This window comes from Colletotrichum destructivum, chromosome 2 (assembly GCF_034447905.1).
Source record: "Colletotrichum destructivum chromosome 2, complete sequence".
Taxonomy (NCBI): Eukaryota; Fungi; Ascomycota; class Sordariomycetes; order Glomerellales; family Glomerellaceae; genus Colletotrichum; species Colletotrichum destructivum.
In genome coordinates, this window is record NC_085897.1 from 3,513,485 (window position 1) to 3,536,664 (window position 23,180).

General features: G+C 55.7%; 5 protein-coding genes across 5 annotated transcripts; 3 read left to right on the forward strand and 2 right to left on the reverse strand.

Annotated features, from left to right (window-relative positions):
* Positions 1–65: 65 nt before the first annotated feature.
* Positions 66–1,963, forward strand: CDEST_03279 (uncharacterized protein; the record flags this gene model as incomplete). Its single annotated transcript, XM_062919438.1, has 3 exons — positions 66–261; positions 305–503; positions 759–1,963. The coding sequence occupies 3 exons, from the start codon at positions 66–68 to the stop codon at positions 1,459–1,461; spliced, it is 1,098 nt and encodes a 365-aa protein (XP_062775489.1). The 3' UTR covers positions 1,462–1,963.
* A 483-nt stretch (positions 1,964–2,446) lies between these two features.
* CDEST_03280 (uncharacterized protein) lies at positions 2,447–3,036 on the forward strand (the record flags this gene model as incomplete). Its single annotated transcript, XM_062919439.1, has 1 exon — positions 2,447–3,036. The coding sequence occupies one exon, from the start codon at positions 2,447–2,449 to the stop codon at positions 2,996–2,998; it is 552 nt and encodes a 183-aa protein (XP_062775490.1). The 3' UTR covers positions 2,999–3,036.
* Position 3,037: 1 nt separating this feature from the next.
* Positions 3,038–7,400, reverse strand: CDEST_03281 (Putative Zinc finger C2H2-type). The gene has a single exon (XM_062919440.1). It carries the CDS (start codon positions 6,477–6,479, stop codon positions 3,039–3,041), a length of 3,441 nt encoding a protein of 1,146 aa, XP_062775491.1. The 5' UTR covers positions 6,480–7,400; the 3' UTR covers position 3,038.
* A 2,922-nt stretch (positions 7,401–10,322) lies between these two features.
* CDEST_03282 (uncharacterized protein) lies at positions 10,323–11,690 on the forward strand. The gene is made up of 3 exons (XM_062919441.1): positions 10,323–10,561; positions 10,783–10,850; positions 10,921–11,690. Exons 1-3 carry the CDS (start codon positions 10,553–10,555, stop codon positions 11,264–11,266), a joined length of 423 nt encoding a protein of 140 aa, XP_062775492.1. The 5' UTR covers positions 10,323–10,552; the 3' UTR covers positions 11,267–11,690.
* Positions 11,691–12,907: 1,217 nt separating this feature from the next.
* CDEST_03283 (Putative zn(2)Cys(6) fungal-type DNA-binding domain-containing protein) lies at positions 12,908–15,757 on the reverse strand. The gene is made up of 4 exons (XM_062919442.1): positions 15,495–15,757; positions 14,019–15,422; positions 13,582–13,920; positions 12,908–13,526 (listed from the first exon to the last, which is right to left on the reverse strand). Exons 2-4 carry the CDS (start codon positions 14,323–14,325, stop codon positions 12,985–12,987), a joined length of 1,188 nt encoding a protein of 395 aa, XP_062775493.1. The 5' UTR covers positions 14,326–15,422; positions 15,495–15,757; the 3' UTR covers positions 12,908–12,984.
* Between the last annotated feature and the right edge of the window lie 7,423 nt (positions 15,758–23,180).

The window sequence follows — 23,180 nt, forward strand, 5'->3', positions numbered from 1 at the left end:
CGTGTGGGCTGCACAAGAACACAGGTAGAGAGAGATATATACGGGTAGGTAGGTAGGCTATTCGCATGCACTCGCACAGCCTCTGCACCATGCACCCAAATCCCTCCACCGCACGCCACACGCACGTCAACAAGACTTCGGATTCTCCACTCCTTTCCCATCCCATCTCCCGTGTCAACCGAACCCACTCCACGCACGGGAGGCCTGCCAAGCGGCACGAGACCATAGCCCAGAGTCCAAAGCTGGGTAGCACCATCGTCCGTGGCTGTTTTGACTGCTAGAATCCAAGATCCGAGCATTCCAGCCTGCCCTACACCTCCCACACTGCTGGGCCTGGCTGGGTTGAATAGACCTGTTCGAAGGTCCATGCCACTTGCAAGTTTTCACAGACCCAAATATGCCTCCATCTTGACGTCTCGCAGCGTTGGCAGTGACGCCGCCGTCTCGTTCCTTCTCGTCCCTCGCCCCGAGCACCTCCCTTCTGTGCGTTCTTGTTTTCTTTTGTGGCTCAGATGCAGAGCTGGAAGCATCACCGTAACGACTCACGCTTCAGACCCCTACCGGACAAGACTCCCCTCACCCCTTTTTCTTTTTGGTTACTACCCTCTTGTCAGGCTCGGTCTCGTCCTTTGTTTTTGAGTGTGCGTGTGCGCCTTTTGAGCCATTGTCTTACTCATCCTCTCTCGTTGCTGTCAATAACAACATTATCGTCTTCTTTCCAGCCTTCCTCGCAAAACATTACCGAAACGCTCCCTTAGATCAACCCGACCCCCTCTCCCTGTCGTTTCGTCAGCCGGCGTCCTCGGACTTCCTCGGTGGGCGACATTTCTCCTTGATGGCAAACCCCTCCCAACTTGTCACCGCATGGTTGAATCGATTCCGGGAGGATCATCACCGGTCAACCAGCCCCCTCCTCTCATTCTGCTGGAACTCGACCTCAGCTTCAAAGTAACGCCCTCTACTCCAGACTCCCGTGAGGTGCGATGGCCTTCCTCGGGTGTCGAGCCCACTCCCTTGGTCTCACAGCTGGATTCCTTCGTTCGTATCCGTTTCTGCTCATCGAGAAACGAAACCGTAACGGACTCCCCTCTTTATGTGCGCAAGCCACCCCCGCCTCCTCTTCTGTCAAGCATCATGCCTCTCCCATTCCTCGCGCCGGCTCCCGCAACCCCTCCTCCTCCGTGCCGTGGCCGTGTTAGGAAGCCCGCCGCGGAGGAGCACGTTGTCAACCATCAGCTATCACAAGCGCCTCTCGATACCAGGAAACCCCATTCTATCTTTCTTGCTTTTCCATTCGTGACACTCCTGTGTTACCGCCTGTCTGAAATGCATCCCCCGCCTTTGCTCTTTCGCTCGACATTCCGCACTCGGTTCCCATCGCGATTCCCATGTCTTGAAATCACTTCCCAAAAGGACGAGGAGGGACGAAAGCCCCGATTCGTCATCGAGACACTGGCCTGACGACATTGACACTCAACCCGGGCATCCTCCGTCACCTTCCCGTCCAACCACCACCGACGTGAGACCTTGATAGAATAGATGAAATAACAACCCGGCACCCCGGTGCCCCCCCTTTCCCATCTACCTCATGCAACAGCTCCATGCAAGGAGAGGGTGTCAGGGTCCCGTACCGACAATCAGGCACAGAATCCAGAATGACCTCCGTCCGACCCAGGTCTCCATCGGAACGTAAATCCACTCCGAACTCTCACTGGCCATCCCAAGCCATCCCCATGATTCCACCGCAGACGAATGCGCAGTAAGACCGGGAAGCCCATGGAAACAAACATCCAACACAGCCCAGCCCGCCCCGGACGGCGGCACGTCACAACACAGTACCTTCGTACCCCGTCCAGCACAACTTGATGATGCCTTTTTCTCTCTCTCCTATTTATCCCGTCCGCCAAAAGATGTCCCAAAGATATGAAGGCTTGACAAGTTTAGATACCGTGATGCCCCCCACTCGGGGGGGGGGGGGGGGGGGGCTCGTATGAAGCGGATCCTTCCCCCCTTTTCTCCAATCTCTCCCCTTCTCCATCTGCGAGCCCAATATCCTAATATCCCCTCCCCTTCGAGGGAAAGAAAAAACCACCGCCATTGCAACGCTTTTGCCTTGGAATAAACTGTGGGCTCGCGCTACCGCGTCCAGTTTTCCATTTTTGTTCCATTGATCGTACTCACCCGGACAGCTCGTTAACTACTCGGGAGCCAGACCGGCCTGGAGGAGAGTTTGGACAGGGGTGGACTATAGGGGAACCACCAGCCACGCGAAATCACTACGCATGCACACGCCCAGATTCCGGTTTCTATTTCCCCCTCCCCTCCTTCTTCCTCCGGTCGCCGAGCATCGAGGACATCGAGATGAGACCCGAATAACGATGCTAAAAATGCTTCTCTGGTGGATGCAGTAGACTGGGTCCGGCAATCGCATCAGGTATTCTCTTGAATGTGTGTGTGCATGCACTGCCGCAAGGAACGGGGATGTCATCAAATACTAGAACTTTGTCTATACGAACAACGGGATTTTTCTTCTTTGTCTCTCCTTCTTTTGTATGGAGGAAACAGGATCTGGGAATCGCGCCAGGTCAGGTGTTGTCTTCACCCTTCTTGGGATTCCACCCACTCAATATATAGGCCATTGCGGACGATCGATCGGAAAGATAACCAAGGAAAAAGTCGACCCCTCCCTGTTGGTAAGATGCACCTAGCACTTGCACTCAAAACCCAAACATCGGTATGTCTATCCGCCAGAGGAACGAATACACATGCACCGTTCAACCTGGACATTCGAAAACACTATTCACCTGGTCTGCATCGTCTTGCACACTGTTTTCACGGATGCCCTGTTTGCCCCAAGTCTGCAGTCGGCCGTAACATTGAGATATCGTCAGAAAAGAATCGATTCAACCAAGACCATTTCATCCATGAGAGCAGAGACGAAATGTGGTATAAGCAAAAGGGGTATCAAAATACGCGCCAAGTCGAAGAGAAGAGTTGACCTCGCGAGAGATCGTGCATGTATTGATTGCGCACGCCTCTTACTGAGGAGGCGGGTAGAAACCCGAACCCCTTTGAAGGGGCGAATGTGAGTAGGGCGATATCGACCCCTGAGAGGTGTACTGATGCTCATTGACGGCGCCTGGTTCCACAAGCCCATCATATCCCATCGATACGCCCATTGGATTGGGCTGGTGCAGCCCCAGAGCGTTGTGGTCCAATGCGGGAAATGGTTCGGTATCTTGTGCCACCGACATGTACTGTTGTTGGGTTCCCATGTACGATGCGCCAGGCATTCCCATGTCGTTAACGTTGTGATATTGCTGGGTGAATCCCCGAGCTCCTCCGTCGACGGGCAACACGCCCATCATGTTCTGGGCCATGGGCTGGCCGTTGTTCGGAAACTGCGAAGTATACATGTAGTCCTGGAACGGCGGGTTGCTCGCGACACCTGCATATCCAAACTGGTTTCCGTCCTGATACGCTCCGTTGCTGCTGGGCATCATGACCGGAGGTTGATATGATGATGGGTGTGTGAAAATGCGCATCTGGGAGGGTTCACTCTTGATGGTTGATTCATCCAAGGGTTCTAGTGCGCTGAAGGGGGCCCTTGGCGGAGGGTCCTGCACGGGACTGATTATGGTATCTGGTTCCAGCTCTTTGGCTGCAACTAGCCGAAGAATGGGCAGGCTCAAATGTTCCATGTGCTTGGCCAAGTGAACGGTCAACTTCTTCCACGTTGGGAACTGCTTGCCACAGAATCGGCAAGGCTCTTCCTGCGGCTTTTTAGATGTTTCGTGACGGCACTGTTCAACCCTCTGCCACGTCGGATCGACTGCGCCGGCTCGCTTGATGGCAGCTTTGGTCTTGTTCTTGGGCTCTATGAATTTGTGCTCACGCACGAGATGTTGCAAAAAGTTGTCTCGGCGGTAGCACGTGTGCCGGCAGTCCTCGACGTCGCATGTCCACCACTCGAGGTGGCGGTGGCCTTCATTCTCGTGGCGCACCCAGTCGGCTTTGCGCTTGAATATCTTGGGCTCGCGGCATCTATCCCAAGTGCAGGTGAAAGGTTGCACATCTTCGTGGACATGCTTTGTCCAGTCCGAAGGCTTTTTGGGTTTCTTCAAGGTGAAGCAAAGCTGGCACTCGAATTCGGCCGGGAGGGACTGTGTAGGCGGCATCGGTATGTCTCGAGGGAAGCTCTCTTTAGTAATGGCACCCTCGACGGGAGTCGAATCGCCGTCACCGGAATCAAACCCGGTGGACAGTGGGTCGAGGTCTCGCACGTCTCCTCTGTGGTCGAGCAGCACGGGACGGCCGCCTCGCGCCGAACAGAAGGTCCCGCAAGAGCACGCTTGGCCAAGTCCGAGGTGCTTCACCTTGGCGTTGAGAAGACTCTTGTATCGAACAACCTGCTGGTGGGCGATGCGGTCAACCAAGTAGTTGTTGGTGGTCGCCAAGTCCGGGTTCAGGCGGAGCACATGCTGCTGGAAACCCGCGAAGTTCGGAGAAACGCCTTCAATCAGCTTGCTGGACTCGGCGTTCAAGTCACCATCCTCGTAGAGTTCATCCTCTTCGTCGTCCTCGTCGTCTAGATCAACATTTGTTGAGTTTCCTTTCGCGAGGACGGCAACGGGAGGGCCGCCAGTCTTCCTCCACATGCCAACGAGGCTCGAGTGCGTTTCAGCCCCGCTGCTTTTTGGCAGGTCCGACTTGCTTCTGGGCCTTCGAAGGGTGTTCTTAACCTGAAGGCTGGCAAATGGGCTCAAGGGGCTTTTGGGTGATGTGACTGTTGTGCCGCCGATCGAGCTGTTGCGGGCATGAGTGGTTCCGATCGAAGCCACTCTGTTGCCCATTGAAACGAGCGCCGTGTTGATACTAGGCGTCTGTGTCTTCGGTTTGCTCCAACTGCCTGTGCGAGCAGTAGGCAGAAGGTGAGGCAGGCTCTCGCGTTTCTCGGGGGGCGGGGGTTCCGACTTGACATTCTCCTCTCCATGAGTGCTGATGGACCGCTTTAGTCGGTGGGCACTCGGCCTGCGGACAAGACCACGCAAATCCTTGAGGATGCTTGGCCGGCGCCCTCCCTCGCCTCGACTGATGGACAGCTTCTTCAACAGGTTTCCACTGGTGACGTTTTCCATGTCCATGTCGATGACACTGGGTAGGCTACGTCTACGCGTGCCCCATGTGGCCGCCTTGGAGACGATGGATTCGTTGTCGCACATTTGTCTGAATCGAGCAATCGCTGCTTGCGAAGACTCGGGCTGATATCTCTCTGCATCTGGTCCACTGATCGGGTGTACCATTGGCGAATCACCCCACACACGGTTGGAGCGCATAATGTGTAAATCAGTCGCCGTCATCTCGCCACCGCGGGCAGTGAAATAAGTCTGACCAGGTTGGTAGCGATTCTCGGTTCGGTCGCCGAGACGGATGTGCTCGTCATCAGCCATCGCCTCAGGGCTGGTGTGCAGGTTTGTATCTTGGTGCGGCGGCACTGCGACGGGGGCACCGTGCAAGCTGCGAGACAGCCACTGATCAACTTCCTGGTTCTTCTCCTCGATCTCACGGCGAGTCACCATTTCGTTCACACTGGCTATCTCGTTAGCCGGCCTGTTACCCGGGTCTAGACCTTGCCGGGCGAACGACGAGCGTCGCGGTGATGGCATGGCGACAGCTGGTTCCTGAGAAGAAATCAAGTCACCCGCGGAGCTGATGTCACCGTATGCCGGAGATGAGTTCTCGTCGTCAGGCGTGAAGGTGCGCTCGATCGACTGTACGGGCTCTGCGGCATCCCTGCCCCACATGGACACAGTCACACGCGGGCTCTGGGCGGCCACCATTGCGGGAGATGGCACAGCATTGTCTTCGCTCGAACGGCCGCTCCCGCTGGTGTTTGGTGTCAGCTGGGGAGCGGATTGTACGGCGAAGGTGGAGATGGGATGCGGCTGGAAAGGCTTCTGGAGTTCCTGAGGCGAAACGGAAGTAGGCATTCCGTCAGGTACAGACTTGGCAGCCGTTCTCCTGTCGCGACCCGGCGAAGTGGTGTGAAGCGAGGCTTGGTCAGGGGTCAACGGATAGGCGTTGGCGTCCAGCTTTCTGCTACGCACTTGGGAGCCGTTAAAAGCTTGCGAGACGGTGGACTGGCCGAAGCTATCGGTACGGTTTGCAGGGTCCAGGAAGGAGGGCGTGCCAGGCTCCGTCGTGCTAAAGCTGACGCCAAAGAAAGGGTCGAGCCCATCGTCGATGTCACTGTAATCGCTCGGCTGGTACTGACTGAAGTTGGAGATAGACTCTGCTGGTGTTTCGCCAAAGGAGGGCGAAACCGAGCTACTCTGGAACTGCGACGAGGGCGAGAGATGGTTCGGGCCAAAGGAGGTGACAGGCAGTCGCTGATTGCCGTTTGGCGGCGAGGGATTGTGGGGTTCGCCCGCTTGTCCATCGTGGAGCGAGGCAGGGGGCACGGCGTAAGTCGAAGCCATGGCGACGACAGGACGGACGTAAGCCGGGTTGGAAGGGTTCGGTTCAAGGCCTATCGAAAGAGTTGGCCTTTCTTGGTGCTGGTCAGACGACGAGGCGCCAAAGCTGAGATCGATTTGCTCCCAAAAGTCAAAAGGCGCCAGACTCTTTCATGTTCTGGCATGCGATGACCAAGCTGGAAGCGACAGGCTGGAGGGGGCGAAGGCGGGGGTGGAGGCTGGAGCGCGATCAGGCTGCGAGACAGAGTCTGCCACGAAGCCTTAGTTCCAAGAGTCACGAGGCCGTCTGGTAAAGGCAACGCGATTTCAGATGAAATGGCTGCTCCCGCGAAGAGAGGTGTGGTCGATGGCAGGATAGGGAGAAGCCGCAAAAATACGTGCTCCCAGGAGAACGGCGATTCAGCAGGTTGAAAGGTTGGGTTGGCCGTGCCTTTTGACCAGCGTATTCAGGGGCGCTGTCTCTGTAGGCTATTGGTACAGCGCAACGGACGGCTAGACAGTGCAACAGGGGGAGGCAGATACAGTTGCTCGGGAGATGAGGGCGGCTCTGTTGAAAGATATGTATTTGATTGCGGTGTCTGGCGACCAGGCGGAGTCGTGGATGTTGTTCGTAGAGAAGGATGGCCAAGATGGAGACAGTGGGACGGGCGAGAAGGGGACTGGGGCCGCGAAAGCGGGATATGCGACTGACTATCCGCGATCTTGTCTTAAGAGAAGCTGGTGGCTCGCAGGGGCGCGCCAGGGGGCGTTGGAGCAATAAAGGACAAGATACTGTAAACTCGATGAGCTCATGCAGAAACGGAAGAACGAGGCGGGAGAGAGAGAGAGAGCCTGCGGCAGTGGCATCGGTTGATTGTGGCAGAGTTGCAAATGAGCCAACGATGAGGGGGTGTCGAGTGAGCGAGGAGAAGGGAGGAAGAGGTTCTTGGGATGACGAAGGGGGGGAGGGATGAATAGGCGTGGGCGGTTGCCAGTTGGGGGTGGGGATGAGATGCGCCCAGTGACAAGACAAGCGCGAGACAGGACGGGATTCAGTAGGGTACCTGAGTACCTAACTGCCTAGCTTTCAAGACGGTCGGTAAGGCAGTGTGGACAGCTAGCTCAGCTTTGCAGAGTTACTTAAGGGAGCGGAAGCCAAGCCTGATGGACACCTGCGGCTGCGGGTGTATCTGGCCCAGGTTCAAGGTACCTGCCTACCTGAACACTTGAAGGTAAAAGATAAGGGCCCCTCGCGTGCAAGTGAGACCGTGCCAGTCTCGGTACCTTTTTTCTTTCGTTCTTTCTTTCCCGCTTGTGCGAATCAATCAGTCGAACCCGGGAGCTAAGGGCAGGCGGACTGTCTGCCTACCCTCTCCATCCTGGTCATTCTTATTGAAGATTGTAGGACCAGCCTGATTTCTAGTGTCTTGATGAGGCGAGAGGGCAGTGGTAACGACATCCCGGTAAGATGCGCAGCGCAGCGCAGCCCACTGAAGCGGAAGCGGGAGTGCGCCGCCACAACGCACCTTGCTCTGTTTTATTTTCCTTGGCTCTTCACCTCTACTCCGTCTCTCAATCCGCAGACAGACGGACAAATAGACGACACTGGCGGACAATGGGAATGTCCCCGGGGACAAGGTTTCTGACCTGTTGCTTGTCTGTCTTTATCTTCAGTTCAGACCACATTGTGTTCAGCCGAAACCTGGCGGAAACCATCGTGTCACTCCCTGTCGTTGCTCCCGAAGGTCATCGAGTCTGCCTTTGCACCACTTTCGCGCAATGTCAAGCGGAGGTGGGAAACCTCAATGCGATTTCTCACGGTCTTGGAATCGGCTGAACGTCGCATTAGGCAGGTTTCCCTGTCCCCAACTGTCGAATATCTCCTTGCCTTCCATCACACACATCGCGCCTGCCTGTGCTTGGACAATGTCCTCCATGTACCTACTGACTGGGTGGAGGCAGGTAGTATGCATGTAGCAGTGTACTTAGTGTTCCCTCCTCGCATGCACCATCGCCGAGTCTGCCCCGCTCCTGTGGGTCCCTCCCTCTAAATGCAAAGGTGAAGGAACGCCTATAACTGGACAACAAACGCACCTTCCACAGGCACACTCGCTCGTAGGGCGGAATGGGGACCGGAGCGGGCCAACCTAGTGAAAGAGGATCTGAGACACCCGTCCACGCCAACGAGAAACCGAGGTATCGTCCTGATTCTTCCACTTGGGCGAGGCGTTCTCTCTGGCGTCGTTGGGCGCATTTCCCTTCAGCCCCAGCAAGCCCCAGCACCCGGCACGCCGCCCCTCCCTCTCCTCAGAGCACTCCTGAGCATTCATGTGCGGCATACGGATGGATTGGATACCAAACACGCATCTTGACATATCGTCAGGTTGTCCATACACATCGCCCCCTGAACCCGACCACAGCACATCCTCGTACAGGTGCGGGCTCAATCTACCGTGTCTCCATACTCCCGTCCTGGCCTCACTATCATCTCGTGGCATCTCGTGGCATCTCGTGGCATCTTGGGCCAAGTCTCGAACCCAGCCACTGCCGCACCGCCTCGAGCTTGACATGACCACCGGCCGGCCTCGTTCGGATCAGCACCTGCTCACCGATGAGGCGGATTTACGTCTACCGCAGTCTTATACGCTACACTTCGTGCCAGTGTCGAAAGAAGCTTGCGAATCATTCGTCAGACCAGCAGCCGCTTGATGTCATCAGGACGGCATGCGGTTCGACACGATGTTTGGGCCCAGCTACCAACATCTTGTGTGTCTGTCTGGTAATGGGGAAGAGAGGAGACCAAACACTAGGCACCAGCCTGAAGCTGATTGTCGCAAATATGGCTCCTTTTTTTCCTTACGGGCCGGCCATCCATGCCTGCTGTCTGGCGGGGAAACACTCAGCAATGGCTGCCATATCGCTCTCGCTTTCAAGAACGAGAATCCATCCCCGCTTCGCGATTTCGGTGACTGGGGAAGCAATATTTCTCCTCTGTGGGGTCTGGCACCATTGTGCACAGCCGCAGCCGCCATGATGGGGGCTTGAACTTCTCACCGTCGTCGGGGGACCCATGGGGGCATGGGAGTGGTTGGCTGGGCGGTGCACCGCGCCGACCGCGGGCTCGAAGCAAGCGGCGTCAGGGCTGCGTAGCGCCACAAACGACACCCTCGGAGTCAGTCGCACGTGGGCCGTCATCTTTGCTCCATGACAAGCCGGCATTTTGGTGCTCGCCAAGGGTTATTGGCATGCGATTATCGCAGGCACTGTACTCGAAGATGTCTGCGATTTCTGACATGATGTTTTCAGTCTTGTTGTTTGTTATTTCCTTGGCTTCTCAGCTGTGCACGCACAAGGACGATCATCTCTCGATACAGGCTGCTTGTAAATGGTTGGCGAATGGGAACGGCATCGCCAACAACACCGAGTCCCCCAGCGGCTAACACAGCTGGTAGCTGAGGGAGAACATTGGCACCACAGGGTAGGCGCAGCTGCCGCAACGGTTGCGTCACAGCACCTAATATACCTACCTAGGTAGGTAGGTGTTGTCAGATGCACCATTCGGCCGGCATCTAACGATTAGTCTGCCAGACAGGCCAGTCCGGCATCAAGAGTATCCAAGGCTGAAGTCTGCCGACGATGCGTCCGAGTCTTTTCACCGGCGGGAAAGTAGGATCTGGACCAAGGGCATTTGGCCAGAACGAAGCCGTTAAATGCGACGGCCATGCAGATAGACATGCACAGGCCGCTGGAGATGGGGCCCGAATGCACCTCTTGGGACGGTCGGCTTATCTAATCTGATTGCACCTGATCCACCTCGAGCCAAGCATCGGTGGAGATGACCTGCCCAGAAACTCTAAACCTCCCTCCCCTCTCCGTCTCTTCAGGTCGGGGAGGGAGCCATCTCAGCCCTGCATACCGCCATCCGCGAACGCCTGACGACAACGTCCGCCGCACAGCTCTCATCCGGGCCGTTGGCCCAAGTCGTGACTTGACCGAACATCATCTACGCTCCTTCAGAGTGCACTGTCTCAGCTGTCTGTGCTGTCGAACCCAAGACCTCAGACGACTTTTGCAGTACAGAGGCTCAACTCTCAACCATGTTCCAGGTTCGTACTCTCATCTCATTCGGGGAGTCTATCGGCGCGTTCCCGTTCCCGTTCCCGTGTGGCTGGCTGCCCGGTCATGGTCGTCGGGTCCACAGCAAACCGAGGGCCGCGGGATGATGCTGTAGAACCCAACCCCCGCGCGCGGGCTTTTGTACCAACGGCGTATTGCCGTGCCCTTCTTGAGAGAGCCCACATCGCTCACCGGCGTTGTTTCGTCCCAGCCCAACCCCCAAGACCATCTACACCTGCGACTGCACCGGGCGCGATCGGTTGTTTTGACCGCGGAGGAGTAAGTATGCCCCCACTACCCCCCCTCCGTTCATCCATGACTTTGGGCCTTTACATCCTCCGCCCCCCAGGCTCGTCGAGATCCGCGCCGCTCAGCGCACCTTTGAGGGCGCCTACATGCGGACGGCCCTTTCGCAGTTCTCCTTCGCCCTCATCATCCTCAAGATCTTCACCTCTGAGTTCTACGCCATCGGCGCCCTGTTCGCCGTCTACGGCGCCGCCGTCATGCTCGTCGCCATCTTCCGCCGCCACGAGGGCAACCGCCAGTTCTTCACGTCCCCCAAGGAGGACGAGCGCGGCGGCGTCTCCGTTGTCCGCAAGTTCCGCACTTCGGGCAACAGCGTCGCCCTGCTCACGGCCCTGAGCCTCGCCGCCTACGTCACGTTGCTGGTCCTCACGTGGCAACTGGTGCAGTAAGGGGGACGGCGGGCTGGGAAGCGGGGAGGCGATCCTACTTTTACGATTCATGATGCTGAGGGAAAGCCCCTCCAGGTATGTCGACGGTCGCCGAACACCGTAACCTGGGCAAACGATCCGTCCCAGCGGTCCATGAATGAGACACGACAGTGCGCATCGAATAGCAGATACGCGGACGCGCGCGCGAGGGAGAGAAAAAGCAGGCGCTCATCACAGGACTAGACTAGGCTGGTTTGACCGAAATATGGGGCCGGACGACACTCACCAAACACACCTCGGCATCTCATGGTTGTCGTTCCCGTCGTATTCCTGGCGGGCGCTCGACGTCAAGTACCAGATTAGCAGAAGCAGGATTCGCGGGAATGCCTAATCGGCGCCGGTCATTCAGCATCTTGAGGGGCTTGTACAACGCATTCATATACACACATATACGTATGTATGTAGGTATGTATATATATATATATCGCCTTGCATACACCAAGAACGGCGCGATGACCCAAACGAAGGGCGGCCGTGTCTTTCGAGAAACGAGGCCCATGGTACATGTGAATGATATTTTTTAAAAGGTGCAAAGAGAAAGGGGATGGAAGAGGAATTCAGATAGAAAAAGAAGAAGACAAAATCAAGGGTAAGAGGCATTTCAGGGCCCTAGGTGTTTACAATCGTGCCTGCATGGGAACGAGATCCATACAGTCGTCGTAAAAGCAGAGCGACGAGAGGCGAAACCGGAAATCGGGTATGGGGTATGTGTGGAACGGGTGGTTAGGATGAGATGGAGTGGAAGAACAGCTGAAAACGAAGAGAGGATAGAAAGTAGAGAAGGGCTAACGGAACTTCATCGAGTCGTGAGATGAGTGGTCATGAAAAATCTCTCTCCGGTATGATACGTGTGTGCGCCTGGAGCTAAGAAGATGAAAATGCCGTGTCCCCCGCCCTGATTTCCCCGAACCGACCCTATCCATACCACTGTCGGCTCTCCGATCTCAATACCTGACAGCCGTCCGAGCCATATATACACACAGAAATAACTCCACTTGCTTCACCAATCCTCCCACCTGGCGCCCGTCGGCGGTCGCATGGTGTGAAGCCGAAGCCGGGCGCCACAGCGGCCCCCGCTCCCGCAGCGCGCCCTCCGTCGCGGCCCCACCTCCTCCCTCCCGCCAATGTTTGTGCACCTAAATTCGACGTCTCCTGGTGCCCACGTCGGTTTCCTAGTGGCTCCAACTTCGGGATAGACGGTACGGAGATGCGGCGTGCTGCGTAGTACGGATGCTGTCGCGGTTGAGCATGTTTCGGGTATCTGCGCTCCTCCGCTCCCCCTCTGAAGCGACCGTTTCTAGGTTGAGCAAGAGTTGTGCCAAAGAAGAACAGCTTCCGGGCTCTTTCCCCTTCAGACATCTCCATTCACGGAGCGTTAACTTGACGGGTCATGCGAGAACTCCTTGTCGCGGACCCCAGCTTGCCTCAATCCTTCAATGGTATCTGTCGCGGAAATGGAGTACATGTGCATATATCGCGTCCGCTCCTCAAAGCCTCCCTCGCACTGTTTTTTTGTCATGACAAAATCTCCTTGCAAAACAATCGTTACTCTGCTCTAATTTCGCGTCTAACTTCCCTGTCGAACTGAATGGTATCGCTTCCAACGCGGATCTGGGGTATGTTCCAAATTGCAATAGTTTGGCGGTCAATATGCAATGACCGTCCGCAATTGGCGTCCACTAGTGTCCTTCGCTCTCCTCGTAAGTCCATCCCTCGTAGCCCTCGTGCGGTGTGGCATATGGGAAGGGTGGTGGGACCCAGGAGCTGTAACCAGAAGACGGAATCGCTCCTGCGGAGAGCGAAGCGTTGTGTGGTTCCATGTTCGGGAACTGCGTGGCTATATGCGTTGGGTATATGTCCTCTGACATTGCCGACGACTTCCTCCCGAGTTGCCGGTTCTGCTGCGTCATCATGAGATTTTGGGGCGGTAGGGGCGTGCCTCTTGGGTAGGTCATGGAGCTCCCCGGAGCAAACGACGAGTATCCCATATCGCCAGGCCCGTTGGGGTCCGGGTTTCCCCAGTTGGCCAACGGAGGAGGTTGGGACGTGTACGGCGAAAAGGACGGTGTGGTTGGAGACTGTTCAGTGTGAGACTTCCATGGTTCGGTGCGTTCGTTTGGCTGTGTTGTGGAGCTGGGACTGACTTCTGGAGACATCCAAGCTACTGACTGGTTCGAAAAACCAAAGACACGGGAAGCCGAGGCCGTCACCCCCGAGGACACTGCAAGTTCGCATATCAGCAACTTGGGAAGATTTTGGCAAACGTCGAGACTTACTCGTAGCCTCAGGGCCGAGATTATCAAAGGCGGATAGCTGTACAGGAGGCGGCGCCATACCTGAAGCGGGACTCCCGGCATCGGGATGGAAGTGGTGGCGTTGTGCTACGTCAGGGGACTGCCCAGCGACCATGGCAGGGGAAGATGACGCAGAAGTGACCTTGGACCCAGCCGGAGTCCGCGATGGCGCTCTATGGCGCGGATCGGTCGTCTGCGGCAGCGGCGGCTGATCCACGGGGAAGAAGCTGCACTCCTTCTTCAGCCTGATGCAGTTGATGCACCGACTCTCGCCAAATGCGGGCGATGCTATGCAGCGGATCTTCCGTCGACGACAGTGTCCTTGACGGGTTCTCCATCAGCATCGAGTACACGTGAGTTGAGGGCCCCCTCTTCGAGAGGAAACATCAAAGAGTCGGGGCAGTAGGTGGTCTACTTACCACAAGCTACCGAAGTTCGGTGGTAGCCCAGCTTGTTTCTCTTCTTGTCGCCAGGTAGGCCAGACTGGTTTGGATCGGAAGCGTTGGCCTGTCGCGGTCTGACATTAGGCGTGGACATGGACCGTTTCAACTTCAGACTCGCCTGTGAGAAGGATTCTTTTCGTTCCTTGAGGGTCCGGTCCTGGATCCCCGGGTCCATCAGTGATGGAACGGGGGCCGGCGCGCCATAGTCGGGCGCGTAACCAGGATGAGACACTTCCATCTCAGGGCCAGAAGAAGGCAGGGGCGGAGGGTACTGGTACGACATGGTCGAGATCGACTTTTGCAAAGAGCAGCAAAGGCAGTGCTGGATCGACGGCTTCCGAGGCTCTCAACCAGCTTGGTGATGAAAGGCCAGGTACTCTGGTGCCATACAGCAGACGGACTGACGAACGAATGCAATGGGCGCGGAGAGTGCCTAGAGAAACTGAAGATGCTGAGGAGGCTTGAGGAAGGAGGTTCTGTGGGCTGACGCCCAGATACCGGTGACCTGTCAACAGGGCTGAAGTTGATTTCGACTGGCGGTTAACGATGTATCGATGATTTGTATTGGTCCGACCTGGTCTTCGGATGGGGCGGACGATTAGGGCGCAACGCGTCTCAAGGCGCCCAAGAGATATCTTGACGGAAGGTTCAGCAAGTGCTACTTGTGGAATGCAATAGATCGTGCCTGCCGCCGATGTTGTGCTAGGTGCAGTGAAGCGTGGATATAACCAATCCGGATACAGCACAAGGGCAGGTCAGGGACGGTCCAATAGAGACGAGTCACGCCAGTCCAGGCCAGCTGTGAGTGCGGCACTGGCCAGGATGGCGTACCAGAGTTGGGAAACTTTTGAGATTGACTGGCGTCAAAACTGGATCGACTTCCCGTTTCCCCCTCCAGGTCTTCCTATCCCGCGGGCTGATTACTACCCAACTTTTACGAAGAGGGCGAGAAGAAGTCCCGACAAATGTAAAGGAAGATGTAGCCTGAGTTTTGCGGTTTCGAGTTTGCCACGATGCGATGTGATGCGGTGCGATGCGTGATGTGCAGACGCATCCAGGGCGAGCTGGGTTGGCTGAGGCTTAGATTTCCGGTATGTGACGATGCTCAAACGACGTATGGTTGTGGGTGTTGCCGGACTGGTGAAGATCTCGAGCCCAAAGTACCTAACTATCTAGTGGTAATATCGGGACCCGGCGAGGTCGTGGTCGGCGAAGAGAAAGAGTGAGAGACACAACCCTAAGTAGGTGGGTAGGTACCTTAGTACAGCTTGGAACAAGGCACCAAACCCCAGCAAAAACAACCACGGAAGGAGAAAAGAGCGTAAGAGGGAGAGAGATAGACTGTGTGTGTGTGTGGAGAGAAAGAGAGAGAAAGGTGAGCTGTGATGGAATGGGAAGGGAAGGGAAGGGGAAGGGGGGTCTCTCCCGAGAAAAGAAAGCAAAGGCACGTACCGGACCTGGCAGCAACGTTGATGAAAGACACAGCGACTGACTTTTTTCTGTTCCTTCCTTTTTTGCCTCTCCAAATTTAGGAACTACGTTGGCAAGCGGTTATACCAATCAAGTGTTCGTTCCTCTTTCTCCGTCATCCAGTTATGTGCTCGCTCGTATGACGATGGGTGAGGCGCCGACGAGAGGTAACCCTGACCACGACTTTCGGGTTGATCGACGAGGCAAAAATTGTAAAAGTCCTGCGAACGAACGAATCTGCAAGTTCTTGGTATGGAAGTCAGCAAGTGTCTTCTGGTTTTATTACGCTTGGCATTGGTCCTTGGTAGCCCTCACTCCCCCCCCTCATACGCCCCCCCTGCTGGCCAAATTTTACCTCTTCTTGGGAGATCAGAACATAAGGCCTAGAAATCTTTGGAAAGCCTTTTTCCAAGAGTTGTATTGTTGTCAATTTCCTGTCGTGGCTGGCAAGACCTTAGAGCACGAAGCCTTGGTCACAGAGGATATGAAGAGTCCAAACGGGCTACAAGGGCATTATGATAAAGACAACCCAGTAACGGGACGAATAGCAGAGACAGTGAGGAGCGTTGATATGTCACGTACCTTGGGCGTCTGTCCGACTGCCTTCAAATAATGCCCAACTAGGTGGTACTAACACACGGTTCCGAGAGAGAGAGAGTGTGTGTGTGTGTGAGTGAGAGAGCTCTAGAGAGCTGTGGTCGATAGCGAATGGAACTGCGGCAAACGGCTGTATCCTTCCAGCGAGCGCCACCCACCGGTTGGGAAATTTCAGCTTACTAGTCCAACGGACGTCGGGCGCTAGCATCAGCAGCGTAACGGCTGTTGAATGGCTGCTAGCTGGTTGCGTACTGGACGTGGGGGGCTGGCCAGCTCGTGTCTCGGACGACAGACAGTATGGATTTGATTCGTCCGTTCTTTTACCGCCTGTTGCTTTTCTTCGCGTCGTCGGTTCTCGGTGCAGAGAAACGGCGAGCAAGTGAGTTTGATAAACCGTGAAGTGATGATGCCTTTGGAATACCCTTCCAGACTGACGGTTGCTCGAAGGCGTCGGATGTTCTGGGACCCTCTCAGGCGTCTCGGGCCGAAGTCTAGTTGTCGTTGGAAAGGTAGGTGGGTAGATGGGGGCAAGGTTATAGAAAAGACCCGCGGAAGATCTCAGTGGTGGCGAGGGATGCTCGCCTGGATCTTGTAGCTACTGGAGGATGGCCGACGGTTAGATTTATGCGAACAAGCCCGATCTTGTAGGCGTCTATTATGTAGAGTCGTCGAATGCGGACTCTCTGAACCACCTTGAGCCTCGGCTTCAAACCCAGCATCGAATGTTGCCCCGTCTTCTGTCTCTTGGGTTCGCCGTGCGATGAGAAGCACACAAAGCGCGGCAGGTCTCAACCAGAGTAGTCGAACCAAACTTTCGCAGAAGCACAATAGCTCAAGAAATAACAAGGGGGGAGATACAAGGAAGGGCGGCGGGAAGTCAGGCAATCGGATAGAAAACGATGAAATTGCAGAAACGGCTTTGAGGCACGACTGCCGAATCACGTCGTGCCAACAAAAACAAAATAAGAATAAAAAATAATAAAAATAAAACCCCTCTCTAAAAAAGAAGAAGAAAAAGGCCCTGATGGTCCCAAGGAAGATGGAAGAGGTACAGTAAGAAGAGTAAGAGAGATGGATGAGAATGAGTTACTTGGGTCCCACGGGACGGGCCTGAAACTGCTTCTCGAGATGCGCTTGCTCCCAAGGGCCCTGCCGTCTGCCATCTCCCCTCAAGGGCCTCTGTGACGAAGCCTTCTTTTTGCAGCTGGTTGTGTGCCATGGTGGTTAATCGTGGTGATAAGCGCCGGGTATCGAGGAAGGCATGGAGCCAGCAGGTATTCTGTCTCTGGTCTTGCCCCTTGACACTCCCTTGCAAGATTCGCCGTCCGTGTGTTGCGCATCGGGGAGTCCCCCAGGGCCAGATGGCGAACCCTATGGAGGACTCTGAGCAGCGTACCCGGCGTCTCATCTAAGACGGCGTGATTGACGATTGGCTGAGTGTTGTCGCTGTCCCATCTCACCCCATCTCGCATCCCATTCCACCCCCGTCCCATCAAGACTGGGGTCAAGGTTGGAAAGGCTGGGCAGGCCAGGGTCGGTTGGAGGGGCGGGCAGCTCTCCAGATGCTAGATGCTAGAGCCCAGTCGTAGATGCCAGGGCCCAGCAGTCAGTCAGTCAGTCAGTCAGTCAGTCAGTCAGACAGACAGACAGACAGTCTGCTGCAGAAAAGCAGGCAAAGGGGCACCCGCACCCGCTCGTTACGTCTCCCGAAGGCTGATATTGGCAGATACCGGGTTGGTGGATAAGACGACGCCGGGGCAAGGGGGACCGAACTGCTGGCGTTGTTGGGCAATTTTGTCTTTTCGTGTCGTTCAGTCGAACAGTCGGACAACCAGTCAGTCCTGCTCTGAGCGATGAGATAGGTACTGGCGATTTCTGGTGCCGACTCGCGAGCCGGGCCATGACCGCTTGCAGATGTATCCCGCTCGACTGAGCCTGTCAGCCATGTGGATACTGGCGGGAGGTGCGCGTCCAAGCACTCCTGGCGTCTGGTCTATTTGGACATGGGACGAAGGATGTGGGAGCTGTCGCGCAGGCCCCCTGCCCATGTCTGTCATGTCACTGCGTTGGACAGCAGCCTGTCGCCACCTATTGCCGCTTATTGTGTGTGCGGTGTAACCGTACACGTGTAGTTCAGCATTGATTCTTGCGGAGACTAGCGCGCCTTCGACACACATTGAGATTGCTGTGCTGTAACAGCATAGCGTGAACGGCACAACATGTAAGTGCGGTGACCCTGCCTATGCTTCTCGAGTGGACGCTCAGAGGGGGCTGAACCGAGTGTCGAAAGATGGTTAAGCTTGCGTAGCATGTTCGTATGCGGCTCTGACTTCTGCCCGAGAAATCCATCCGGACCCTGGCAGGGTCGCGATGCGTCTGCCACTATTCTGGGTGAGAGGCTATATGTGCTGGAGTATCGTCCGTTACCTGCCCGTTGCACACATAGCTGGAACAGGCTCTGCCCAGGCTCGATCTAAGTCGAGGTGTGAAAGATAGGTTTACCGATGGCGGGTTGTAACCCTGCCACGTTCGAGGCCCTTGCGTCCCCCCCCGCTCCTGTTGATTGTAAGGGGCTCCGAGGGAAGTCGACAAGTCACCTGTTTCTGTTCTGGCTGTTAACGATCGCCAAGTGTTGTTGTTGTCGTCGTCGTTGTCGTCGAGGGGAGCAGTTTAACAAATCTGATCTGGCATGACTGGTCTGGCTGGGCCTTTCAGTTTCCTAAAAGAGTGGGTTGTAATTGACAGGTAATGTCGCGTCGGCCTCATCATGGCCGATGGGTTCAACGACCCTTTCATCTCGCTTTTTTTTGACTCTTCAATGCACGCTTTGGGTTTGCTGGACCCCCGTCTCATGTGCCTACTGTAAATAAGTAGACTCGCCGCACCAGTCGACGGGTCGCAGGGCTCATATCTCGGTCCACGGCCCCCCAACGCGTTCCCGAGCCGCTCCGTTCCAGTTGCATGGTAAGTGCCTGCTGAACCGCTTCATGCCTCGACTCGACTTGACTCGACTCGACTCGAGCTGCTGGCACCATCGTCCGATTATACAACGCTGCGCGAGGACGAATCGGGCAGCATGATGGATGGAAGGCATGGTAGTGTTCGTGTATTCGCAGAACCATGACCATTGGGCAGACTCCTGTCGGTACATAGGCGGCTGATGGTATAGGCAATGGGTGTCTGAACTGTGCCGCCGGTAGACCGCAACGGGGGGAGGGGATGCAGCATGCACCACGGCGGAAGCGATATGCATGTGTGTCTGTGTCAAAGTGACGGCGGTTGTGGCACGATGACACACAGAGCGGCTCCGGTTCCCGCGAGAGTAACTTAAGAAAGTGCCACACATCGACTGGTTCTCTGGTAGAGGGTGCCACAGTACTCTGTCCACTACCTACGTACTTGGTGTAGATGCGCCTGCGCCTGAGGAGTTGGGACGAACCAGATCTCCTGACGGTGTGACGACCGTCTCATCGGGCACCCGCTCGCTTGTGAATGCCAATGCCAATACCAAATGCCAGTGCCAGTGCCGTATCTTGCCTCCGCCCTCGACTTGCAGGAGCCGATCTGGCATGATGATGTGATGTGTGACTGGGGTATGCCGTCGTCTTCATTGAGCGAACACGCTGCGACAGCCCACAAAGCCGCTTTTTCTTCTTGCTGTGGTGTTCTATTTTGTCTTCCGCTGGCGCTGCACCCCGCAATTCACTCATCGTCCAGTCTTGGGACTGACTCCCATGAGCTGGCTCGTCGATCAAACCTGATCTGAATCATCCCGACGTCTTCGGAACGGATGGACATCAGACAACCGACTGCCCCTGGCGGCTATGGGCAGGGGGGGCTCTGAATTGAATGCCATACGGAATCATAGTGAGAACGAGAAGGAAAGAATGACCAAACTGGATTGATTTCTTCCCCGATCCGAACCTGTCTCACGTCCCTTCGTGCAGAATTCGGGAAAGGAAGCCCGCCCCTAGCCTAATGGGCCAGACTACGTTGCCAGCCACCTCTGCTTCGTCATTCTCTGATCATCTCGACGACTTTTTATTGCCTTCGTCTTATATTCTTCGGAGGCTGCTCGTCTTGCGTGTGTCGCATCAGGGACGGGGAAAAGGCCGAACTGCGAATTGCCGTGTCGCCGCCCCGTGGCCCGTCACTGTCGTCGGGATGTCCTGGTCAGGGCCTGAGGTGCGATCGTCCTTTGAGATCTCCAGATCAGACAGCCGACAGGGCTTAGAGGCATCCGCCAGAGGACACTGGTATTCGCCTTTTCGGTTTCCAAAGTCTGGAAAGGTCCAGCGATTGCCGAGCAGGGGGGGGTCCCGAATGGTGAACCTCAGTGGCAGTTTTTACGGCTCCTTTGGTCCTAGCTTGACTGAGCCAGGCTGTTGACCACGATCCCAAAGTGTCCAAAATGGGGGAAAGGACCGTTGCACATGGCCTATCCATCCATCCGTACTGGTGTGTCCCGAGTTGTGAGGGATGATCTGCCGTCCGGTCGTCCGGGGCAGTCCGAGTGCCACCAAAGGATCGCCGCCATTGTACAGCCAGAGTACGCATACGCACACACACAAACTCGCGAAGCAAGAATGTCGAAGTCGTTGCCGATCAGCCTGTGCGGGGAGCTCCAACGCCACCAACGGCTCGTCTGGACCTTTTCCCCTCAGGACGATCGTATTCTTTGCCCAGGTTCTGTGTCAGGCACCTCGAGCTCCGAGTTTCTTGTTGCAGATCCCGACGTCTAGTTGACGACTCCCCTTCGGATGGCAGCTTTCCAAGATGCAAGGAACCCGTCGGTATACACAATTACACGCCAACTTCTGCGAACCCCCCCCCCCCCCGGCTCGGCTCAGTGGCAGGCGGCGTTCCGGAACATCTGCTACAACATCCGACCAGACATGTCCCCATCGTATTTGGGGCCACGTCAACGTCATTCAAGGGTTTGATCTCCCTCTATCCATCGGTCTTTTGCCCCCGCCGCTGACGAAAAGGGCACGTCCTTTCATTGGCAAGCAGAGCAGACCTCTCATGCGGCTACGCCCATCAATATCGAGTGTCGGAGTGCGGCCCGGTTACTGTTTGGAAGCCGTGAGACGTGGTGTGGGCCGCTGTCACCCGTGTTAATTAGGTCGCTCTTGGCGACGGTCGGATATCTGTTGCCGCCAACCAGACATCGATACTGGATTTAGCGGCTCCTGGACTCGTGAGGCCTTCGATATCTCGGTCGAGGTGGTGGAGACCTGCATCTTTGATGGACCATGTCGAGGGGGGCGGCCACAACGGAGAATGGCACTCGGGTCCCTCCAGAGACGAAGGTGTCGCCCGAAGCACGCGGCGCATGAACCATGGCGCGTTTGGTTCAGGTCTGTCAATGCCGGTTTACAGATCCAATTTCGCGCCTCTCCGGATATGGCTTCTTTCTGGCTGGGTAGGTAAAAAGCGGCAGAAGGACGGGTTCCGTGTGCTCTCGAGGTGAAGGTGGGAACAAACTCGCCCGTCAGGTAGTCTGGCGACCTGAGAAGCCGCCCCATGCTGTGTAATGGCGTGGTCCCATTGTCGAATGGCCATACAACACACTACCAAGGTTGCTGCCGGCCATCGTCATTAGTCGTCGTCTAAGATGACAAGGCGGGACCGTGTTGTCGATGGGGAGAGTACCATACCGACACATGTGATGAGGTTCGTTTTCTATGGATTGATGGCAGACGAGCCCTAGAGTCATTACAAACTCCCTGGCAGAACAAGAAGCGCAAACCAAATGGCGTTCGACCAAGGTCAGACAAGAGGCGGGTGCGATACCTCTCGCCTGGAAAAAGACTATTGCAGAAGACGTAAAGCCGTCCCTCCCGATAAAGTGAATAGCCAGATTCAAATAGATCACTTATTGGCGGAAAGCAGAAGGACGGCTGGGCTCGCTGGACGTGCCACCTCGAGTCGGATGAGCTCCCCGAGGACGGGATGGTGCCCGTTACCCCGTCTCCTTTCACATAGTAACAAGAGCCAACAGGGACACCGTCCAGGAGCCACGGGAGGCAGTATCGTACAGGAGGTGTCGTGATATAGGCGCTTCTCGAACTTGCCGATGCGCCAGGGAGTTGTATCCTTGAGATACGCCGTACATCTTGCCACTCTGGAGCATTTATGCCGTCTATGATGCAAATGAATCAGCCGCGGGAGCTCCCCAGACCTAAGCTTGCCACATAGGCAATCTATAAGATCGCACTTGAACCATTGCCTCAATCACTTGGCCCTCACCGGCCACAGTTGACACTATCGCCGTTCATGACCCATGGAACAGAGCATCCCGCCTATACGTTACATCCAGGTCCCTTGCCTATACATTTTAAATACCCTATACGTCCGTTAAAGAGTTTGCCAGCGTTTGTGATATACTGCATTGATTGCTAGGCCTCAGGGTTGCGAAAATTGGCAATTCATGTTGTAGTCTGTGTTATCTGGGTGGTCGTTTCCACCCTGCCTTCATTCGTGCCCGTCGGGGTCTAGCACCACACCATATTGGCCCTTCCCAGGCACGAAGAGAGCATTTCCGGCCTCTAGGTCTGCCGATTTTCGCCTCGTGTGCGTGTGTCTTTGGTCACTGGATGGCATCAAGCGCGGATGGACCGAGAACGCTGGGACGGTTTGGTATTAGATAGTGGAATGCTATCAGGCCGTTCAAATGCCAGGGGATTCAACTTCACACTCGTGATGGCACGACCTAAACAGCCGGGCACCTAGGGGAGCTCAAGTAGATTATCGTTGAGCTATTGGACGCATCGCCCAAAGTTGAGGTGCTGCCACCGCGAGGCCAGCGCTTTGTGTCATCCTGCAACCTTGTATAACATTCACGGGTCGGGAAATGTTGCAAAGTGGTGGCAATGTTAAACAGAAAGTGTCCGCATTCAGACGTTCAGTAAAGCATAGAAGTTAAGTTATAAGGCCAGTGCTAGACGTTCCAGAGTACGAGAGAGGAAAGACTGACTATCGATCGCCCGGGAGAGCCCAATTGTGTGGTTTCGTCTGCCTACTTACTCGCATACCGGTCCTTAGAGTTCAAGTATGGGGTTCGTCGTG